This window comes from Cajanus cajan, chromosome 1, assembly GCF_000230855.2.
Source record: "Cajanus cajan strain Asha chromosome 1, NIPB_CcT2T_4, whole genome shotgun sequence".
Lineage (NCBI taxonomy): Eukaryota > Viridiplantae > Streptophyta > Magnoliopsida > Fabales > Fabaceae > Cajanus > Cajanus cajan.
Window position 1 is genome coordinate 84,054,224 of NC_138517.1, and position 9,317 is coordinate 84,063,540.

A 9,317-nucleotide genomic window follows, 5' to 3' on the forward strand; every position below is an offset into this window, starting at 1 on the left:
AAATCGACCACCCTTTTCTTTCATGAAACCTAACTAAACTTGATTAACGCAGAAGGTAACCTATCTGCCATGTGTTTGGTATACCATATGAAATGTGTGTTAACATAAAAATTCACGTCTAAAGAGGCATAAGTTATAAAAATTTGTTTTCGTGAAGGTATAAGTATAATCAACTCTCATGCAATAAAACATCAATCATGTGTAGAGGAGTTTGAGATTTTTTTTAATACACTTTTAGGGACAATTTAGGAGTTAGGTTATTAAAGTTTAAATTTTAAGTTTATCATAAAAAAATGTTTATTGTTAATTTTTATAAAATAAAATATCACATACAAAAAATCTTATATATGACAAAAAGATTTGACATGTTTTTTATTTAAATAAAACTTTTAAAATTTACTGCTAGTCTCACTTATATATAATTAGATAAGTATTATAGACTTTATTTAATATATTTTTTAGCGGTTAAAATTATTAAAAAAATTACAAAATTTAGAGAGAAGTTTATTAAATAAAGAAATAAAATATTATTCATTGACAGTATAAAATATGTTGTTTATATATAGTCATTCAATAAAAAAACATCTTTATCATAAATAATTTATTGAATTTTATAATAATCACCTTAAAAATCACATTAATAATAATTTTTAATTGGTTGACAACTTAAAAACTTTTTCAATAACAATGCATTACCGATAATGATTAAACCTTTAAATAAAAGAGAAAAAAATTAATAATATAAAATAATTTTAATCAATCATTTAATTACAAATTATTTTATATCATAATTTGTTGAATTTTAAAATAATATCTTAAAAATCATATTAATAATGATTTCTAACTATTGATTGTACTATTTTACAGTTACGATATATGACCATTAAACTCAAACAAAATATGAATTCCAAAAAAAATTATAACTTGCAATAATTTTGATCAATAAAATTGAATATATTTGTATATAATAATTATTGGACAAGAATAAAGAAGTCAAAGTTCTTTATTTATTTCATTTATAAATTGAAAATGAATATAATTCCAATTTTGTTAATCTCGACCAATTAACTTTGAGTTTGGATTATTATAGAACCTTCCATTCTTTCCTTCAAAAAAGCCAAAGAATGGGCACGCTTACGGACCAATTGACCATTTATATGTAGTTACTAACGTAACCTTTTCAATGGGTGATGCTATTTATATATAATTATTACTCTCTCCTTCTCAATATCTTATGTATGGTTCTAAGTTTTTTTTTTTATATTGATTAAAAAAAAGTTAATGAATAGATAAGATAATAGATATATCATTATATTTTAACTATTAAATGTCATCTAATAAAAAAAATAATTATGACGTTGCATGTAAGTTTTTTTTTTTTTTTTTATTTGTTGAAAAATGATTTTATGTCTCTAATCTATAGCTACTATTTTGGATCCCTATTACCGGAGTTATAGTAACTAGGTAGATGCTCATAGTCAAAGCTGTAATAAATTTAATCATGAATTTTGAATTTTGTTGGCTAGATTCAAGTGCTCAATCATGGATGGACATGCTCACTTCAACCACACTAAAGTTTCTCTCATTTTTTCTTCACCAATGCTATGATCGATGCAACTCAACATTCATAAACACATCAAGTAATAAAAGTGTAATTAACGTCGATTAAAATTATTTATTTTAAGTAAATGTTTCTTAAGACTGTTGAAAAACTAATATTTCCGATTTCAAATTCCTAAAAAAATTAAAAATATTTTGCATATACCAAATGCCCTGACACTTCTAATATTTCGTAAAATTAAATGCATTTCTTTTACTTTTTCCCACTCTCTTAATTAATTATTTTAAAAAATAATATGCTAACACTACATCACACAAACTTATCTTCATTGTTTAAAAAACATTACATCATGTTTTCGTATAAGGAAAGATGACGTTGTCCTAAACATTAAAATAGTCCTACTTCAATTTTTTTTATTAACGTTGTTTTACAAAAATTAAGAAACACAATAAATTATTAGAAAAATTACATTGACTTCACATGAGGTCTTTTTAAATATCATACACCTTCCTCTTTAGTTTTTTAAGTAAATGTCTCTCTTATTTATTTATCTAAATGATACTTATATAATATGAGATAATATTATTTATATTATTAAGGTAAAATAGATTATTAGTATAAGTATTAATAAATAAAATTAAATAAGACTTAATTTTTTACTTAATTTTAATTCCTAAATTATATCATAAATATCATGTTTATTGTGATTAAACAAATGTACCAATTTTAAGGAATAATTTACAAAATTATTATTTTCAAAATTGAAGAATAATGAATTTTTTTTATAAAGGAGATATAATATCATATGTAATTCATAAATAAAGAATAAACATATATATGAGTGGTATATTATGAATTAAATTTTATTTTTTGACATGTATGTGTCATTTAAAAAAACATCAAGGGAGATAAGTATAATTTTTCCTAAATTATTTTTGTTTTTTCATATAATGATTTTAATGTATCTTATTATACTTTCTTTGTTTTTACTTCATAATAAATGTATGTTAGTTGTAAGTGTAAATTAATTAAAAATTAGATGAGATAATTGATAGAACAATAATTATTATAATGTGAAACTTTAAAAACGATATATAAATGAAAACAATTTTTTTCCCAAGAAACCGACAATTAAATAACATATTAAAACAATCTCATGAATCGTAAGTGTGATTTAATCTCTCACGATGTATATATACATAATAATTGTGAAGCAGAGTGCCTCTAATTAATTAATTAATTAGTTTATATGTATATATTATTTAGAAGTAAACACGAAACTCGTGAGTGTGAGTGAGTGAAATTTATCGGGATGGGTGATGTTGATGATATATACTTCAATTCAAGTTCAACAAACACAGCTCAATGAGCTCATAAATGCTTTTCATTTCATTCTAACAAAAGAATATTGTCTGTCTCTGATGTGCATTTGTTTGCGCGCGTAGTACGTAACTGGGATTGTTGAACACACATGTATAAATGTTGTTGTTGAGAAAGAGAGACACTGCATGCATGCCAACAGATTCAATAGTAAATATGATAATAATTTTATGAAACAGAAAAATTAACCACTTCTTTTTTAAGTTCACAAGTTATATATGAAGATGTAGCAGGTTTTAAATTTGCACACTCGCATTAAATATTGGTAATACTTACAGAATTGAAGTGGCACACATGGTGTGTGCAACTGTTGTCTTATATTTTAGTAGCAAGGGGTGACGGATGAATATGAAAGGTTAGTCACGATTGAGCAATTATAGAGTGCCACTCAAGGCGTGTGCAACTGCTATGATGCAAGGGTTCCCATCACCTTTCTCAATTTTAAAACCATTATTACAAACTAATGCATGCATGCTTATTACAACCCAATGTACATGTACACCACATTTTTATACTTACAAATATATATATTAATTTTCAATTTCAAACATTTGTTAATTTCCTTAAGCAAATTAGGGATACTAGAGGCTATGATACATATAGCATCTATATATATGCTTATTATACATATTCTACTAGAGGCTATAATACATATAGCATCTATATATATAATTTAATGGAATTTTGGTGACATATTAGGGATGTATCAAAGATTCCGAACACACTTTGAGCACATGAATTCCAATGATATTCTTCAAATTTAAAGGGCTATGAGGAAAGTTTATTAATTTCCTTAAGCAAACAGAGTGGAGCAAGATGGTTGTCCATTTTACATTGAACATTTCTAAGTGTCTAGACTCTGTAGAGTTATATAATAAATGCACTTGTTGGTGACTCTCCATGCTAATTTACTTTCCAACAACGACCCCTTCTAAGATGTGCATACTTTTCCACGCCTTAAATGCCATTCCACACAAACAGTATGGGGATAAATTAATGGTATTCCTCCAAGTCACACCCCTAATAGCAACAATATTGCCAACTTCCCTTTCCCTCTTAAATTCCACACACACACACTATTTAAGGACACATTCCCTCAGTTCCTTTTGCAAGGTAACGCAGAGTTTTGTGTGGTCTTGGTTATTAGAATGGAGGGTGAGAGTAAGGGTAGTTTTGATGTGATGGATCAAGGGAGTGAGAACAAAGGAAGAAAGTTAATTGTGGGAACTTGTGATTTGGTTTTAAGGCTTTTGGCATTTGTCATGACCCTAGTGGCTGCTATAGTTATAGGGGCAGATAAACAAACTGCCATTGTTTCAATCAAGCTTCTGGATTCCATGCCACCTTTGGATCTTCCTGTTACTGCTAAGTGGCATTACTTGTCTGCCTTTCTGTAAGTTCTCCCATACCTTACTTTTTTTTGTCTGCTGTATAAACAATATTACTTAGACTCTCATTAGATACAAGATATATGTATTTTTTAGAGTTTTTCTCTTGAAAATAAAAAGTATTTTTCAATAAATAAACTCTTAAAAGAATTTCTAAGTTTATATCAAAACAAATTCTAACTGAACAAGATTTAGTTGATTAGAAAATCTTCCATTATGCACCAGGAAGTAGAAAACATGTTTTAAGGTTTTTTTCTTCTTTCTTTTAAGAATGAATTACACTGGCACTTAAGTTTCATGAGATTGCACTTAATTTCTATTTTTTAACGTTTATATCAATATCGTTTATTGGAGAATGCAGTATAATAGTTTTTAAACAATTAAGAAAAATTAGAATAGGAATAAAACAATATCAAGATAAATTTTACAAAATATTTAATATAACTATTTTTTTTTTAAAAAAAAATCACATGTCAATGTTGCAAGTTTTTATTTTTATTTTTATAAGTCAAATAATTGAAATTAAAGGAAATATAAGGAGTACTCCAACTCATTACAAAAATTATTTAGTTTGATTTGATTTAGATTTTATAATTTATTTAAATTAAATTAAATTGAACAGTACTTGATTTTTTTTTTATTTAGACGACTTTTAAGATAAAAATTGAATTAAATTGAATAATGAATACCACTATTAAATAGAAACAAAAGATAATTAAACCTTAAAAAGAATTTCGTTTGATTTGTTCTCCAATATGGTTTTTTTCTTATGAAAAATTGCAACAAAATGATCTTAATAAAAAAATGTTGTCTATCTATTACACAAAACACTACAACTAAATTACATTGGAGAGAATTGACGTTAAAGTTTATTAGGTGTCTCAAACATTAAAGATGCCCATACTGGATGTGGATGGAACTCAAAGATTGATCTTAAAAGAATCTGTCTAGACTAAAACTTCCAACTGAGTGTTGAAGAGGCATGAATCTTGTCTTAAAAGAAACAAGTATTTTTCAAAATTTTCTGCCAAACCATGTTGTTCCCATAAATGCTCACCATTGCCGATCTAATTCACGCAACCATATATGTTATCGTCATATTTTAAAATTAAATTCCAAAACATAGCAAATGTAATGAAAGAACTCACTAAATTTCACGCATGTATTATTATTATAGCTATTTTGTGGCGGCAAATGCAATTGCATGTGCATATGCAACACTGTCTCTCCTACTTACTATTGCAAATAGGCGTAAAGGCAAAGGGATGGAAGCATTGATCAGTGTGATTGATGCACTAATGGTGGCTTTGCTCTTCTCTGGTAATGGTGCTGCCATTGCAATTGGTCTTCTTGGCTTGCAAGGAAACTCACACGTGCATTGGAACAAAGTGTGCAATGTTTTTGGCAAATTTTGTCACCAAGCAACTCTTTCTCTTTTCACGTCACTTCTTGGATCAACAGCATTCCTCTTGCTGCTTGTGGTTCCTCCTCTTTTGAGACTTAAGAGGGCTAACTAAGGTGCCTTGGAGTATTAAATCAATAAATTTAATGTTTTACAACTTTATTATATGTGTTATTATATGTGAGGATTAATATTAGTGTGGTCACACTCCAACTCCATGTAGATCATTTCATTGTATTATGTGTGAGAAACTTATTTAGGAAGGTGTGATGAGTTTGGATTATAGCATATGAATGCATTTTAGTCATTAATGTTTCACATAAGTTTGTAAAAAAACAAAAAAAAACTGTTGAATCAAAACTGTCCAATAGCCTCCCTAACCACCAAAAGCATCATCTACTCCAAACAGCAAAATCATGAACTGCCATGACAGAAACTACAAATGAAGCTTGTTACCAAATCAAATTGTGAAAATGTTTCCGTGTTGCAGCAGGCCTTTTCCAAGGTGCATAATTTGATGCAGATCACCCACACCCACCTCTAATTCTAAACTCCCAATCAACAAAAATATCACCAATTTATTTTGCTTCTGTTTCATTCCAAATTCTCTTCAAAGACATTAATACAAAACTGAAATTCACAATTTTATTTAACTTTCACTTGCTTTTAGTCAATTCAATGCCAAATGTATAACTGAAATTTATTAAAAATTACAAATTTAACGAGTCTCTCACTTGATTTAATAATAAAATTTATCAAAATTTTTAATTTAATCATAGAAAAAATATTAACAAGAGGATATTGAAAAGAGTATCACTATCATTTTTTCTTGATGCAATAATTTGTCAATTGTCACCCTAAATTACATATTCAAATTATAAGGCTTATAAGGGATTATGCATTTTTTTTTACTGAATTGGATTATGCATATTTACGTTTATACTTGAAAATTATTTTTGAAAGTCTAAAATTAACTCATTTCAGACGAATATTAGATAAAAATAGCATGTTCTTGGATCAATTCATGAACGACAATAATAATCACAAAAACTTTATTGACATTTTTCTTTATCGAATTAATTAAATTCATTTCTATATAGTTAAATAATTAAAAGGTTATATAAGTGATTTATTTCCTACCTATTTTCTCTTGATTTTAGTGAACTTAGTACCTAAATCTCATGTCTAATATTGGATTGAGAGGAGAACTGAAAAATAGAAAACAAAGTTGAGGTCGTTTCTAGTTATAACCAACAACTTTATATTATGTGTTTCCATCAATGAAGGCAACTAGTTGCCAATGCACAACTCCTATTATAGCACAAGAAAAAATAATCGGTTACACAACACCTGTTACACTCATCAAATCCATATTTTCATGGCTAAACCATAACACAAATCATCTTTCTTCTCTTCATAATTTTTCCTAAAGAAAATAAGTTATTCTTATTCCAACCTTCATCTCAAGTTTCCCTCTATTTTTGTGTGTTTCCTTTACCTTAATCAAATATACATAAAAAGTAGAAGGGAGAAAAAAGACATGGGTTGTGGGAAATCCAAGCATGATGTTGCTTCAAGCAACACTATCTTCCAACACAAGAAATTGTCATAGAGGGAAACTAAAAAAAATGGGACGAAAACAAAAGATAAAAACAACAACAATGTGAATTTAGAAGTGAGTGAAATAGAAAGTTAATAAAAATGTCAAAGAGCTTGGTGATGAAATTATGGATGATGAAGTAGTTAATAATGTCAATTACACAAACAACAACAATATTGATAATATGAGTTTAGGGGGTGACAATGGAACATAAGGTGAGTGAAAGTATTAAAAATGTTGGTGGTAAAGTTAAGGGTGATGTAGTTGATGATATCAAAGACACAAATAACAAGAAGTCAACAATGTTGACAATGTGAGCTTAGGGGTGCCACTTGAACAAAAAGATGATGAAAATATCAAAGAAATTAAGGATGATGAAGTAGTTAAAGATACAAACAACTATGTTGACAGCGTGAAAATGGAATAGAAGGAGAGTGAAAGTGTCGAAGAATTTGAAATTAAAATCAAGGATGATGATGAAGTGATTAATGATATGTATGTGAAAATGAGAAGACAAATGTGCAAGATTAGAAAGAAGTTGAGCCTATTGTTACAAAGGGACAAATAAAGTTTGTAAAGTTTGAAGGTGAGAAAAATGATTCTTTGAAAGAGAATGAACAAAAGACTAGTGATATTGACAAAGAGAAAATGTCAACAGAAAGTGAAAAGGGTGTAAAAAAGTTGAAACTCTAAAGCTTGGTTTAGATGAAACTAAATTTAAAGTACTAGATGTTGATTATAAAGTTTAACAATTTTTATTTTTTTCATCATATTCTCCTTCATCCATTTAACACTCAATTTTCCTTTCTATTTCTTTTCTTGAGTTTTTATTTTTTATTTTTTTTAACTTTACTCGTCACACTTATCATTTGCTTTCTTCAATTTTGTTTTCTCTCTAGTAGGCTCATTTCACACAATTCTTCTTTTCAAAAAATATTACATGATTCATAAACACAACTAATTACCATATAATATGTATTCGTTTTTTTATTTTTTTTAATTTCCATGAACGAATTAATAAATCTTAATGTATATGACGTAGTGATTGATTGAAATGTGGTTTTTGAAATATTAATTTGCTTTTATATGTGTAAAGAGGATGTGAGCGTGAAGGAAGAAGAAGACATAAAAGACACAAACGTTTCAACCTCTGAAGGTGATGAAAAGGATTTGAAAGTTGAGGAGGTATGTGGGGTTAACCAAAGTTCACATATTGTTTATTCACATGATAGTTTTGAGAAAGAAATTAGATGAAATATGTTTGTGTTTCAGGAACAATAGAGAATCCAACAAGCACCAAGACGTGAAGAGAATGAGATTAGAGTTAATTGAAATTAATAAAGAAATCATTCTGGTTAATTACTTTTATGTACCAAGTGCAATGTGATTGTTGTTGCTAACGATGCAAAGTAATTGTTTTCATGTAATTGTCTAACACAGAAGCATAGTTACCGATGATAATGACAATGCCACTGTGATTCTTGTAATTTTTGTGTAAGATCCGCAAAATAAGTGAAACTTCAATTTGAAAAATCTAGAAAAAGAAAATTAAAAAATTTGACCTCTTTGCTATCAATAATGTATGAACAAATAAATTATGTCTACCATAAAAATTATTTCATCCATATTTGGATCCAGAAGAGTGTAGCGGTTAAAATACATAAAGTCAAAATTATTCTTATTTTCTTATTTTTTAATAAAGATTTTTATGTCATTATATATATATATATATATATATTATATATATATTTTATTTAATTTTACTTTCTATACAATCAAATAAAAAAATATTTTTCTCTTTTATATTTTTTGTCCTATAAATAACCTATTAATGTTTCCCCTCTCTTCTCCATCTAACCTTTGTGCTCTCTTTTTCCGTTATTAGATTTATTTGGATAAAAAAAAAAATTTTTAAGAAGAAACTAGTATTCCAAAAAATTTATAAATTAAATTATGCATAAGTTAATTATAGCTTTAAAAAAACTT

General features: G+C 27.2%; 1 protein-coding gene across 2 annotated transcripts; it reads left to right on the top strand.

Annotated features, from left to right (window-relative positions):
• Window positions 1-3,915: 3,915 nt before the first annotated feature.
• Window positions 3,916-6,054, top strand: LOC109804516 (CASP-like protein 1E2). 2 transcript variants are annotated; one of them, XM_020366363.3, is made up of 2 exons: window positions 3,916-4,334; window positions 5,579-6,054. In XM_020366363.3, the coding sequence occupies exons 1-2, from the start codon at window positions 4,090-4,092 to the stop codon at window positions 5,844-5,846; spliced, it is 513 nt and encodes a 170-aa protein (XP_020221952.1). In that variant the 5' UTR covers window positions 3,916-4,089; the 3' UTR covers window positions 5,847-6,054. The 2 variants fall into 2 exon arrangements, with proteins under 2 accessions (XP_020221952.1, XP_020221951.1); XM_020366362.3 differs by having other exon boundaries at window positions 3,933-4,334; window positions 5,507-6,054.
• The last annotated feature ends 3,263 nt before the right edge of the window (window positions 6,055-9,317 follow it).

Bases quoted from the DNA above. Each gene is read 5' to 3' on its own strand.
- LOC109804516 (XM_020366362.3), top strand. From the start codon at position 4,090: ATGGAGGGTGAGAGTAAGGGTAGTTTTGATGTGATGGATCAAGGGAGT. The intron at 4,335-5,506 runs GTAAGTTCTCCC...TTATTATTATAG, and splicing joins CATTACTTGTCTGCCTTTCT to CTATTTTGTGGCGGCAAATG.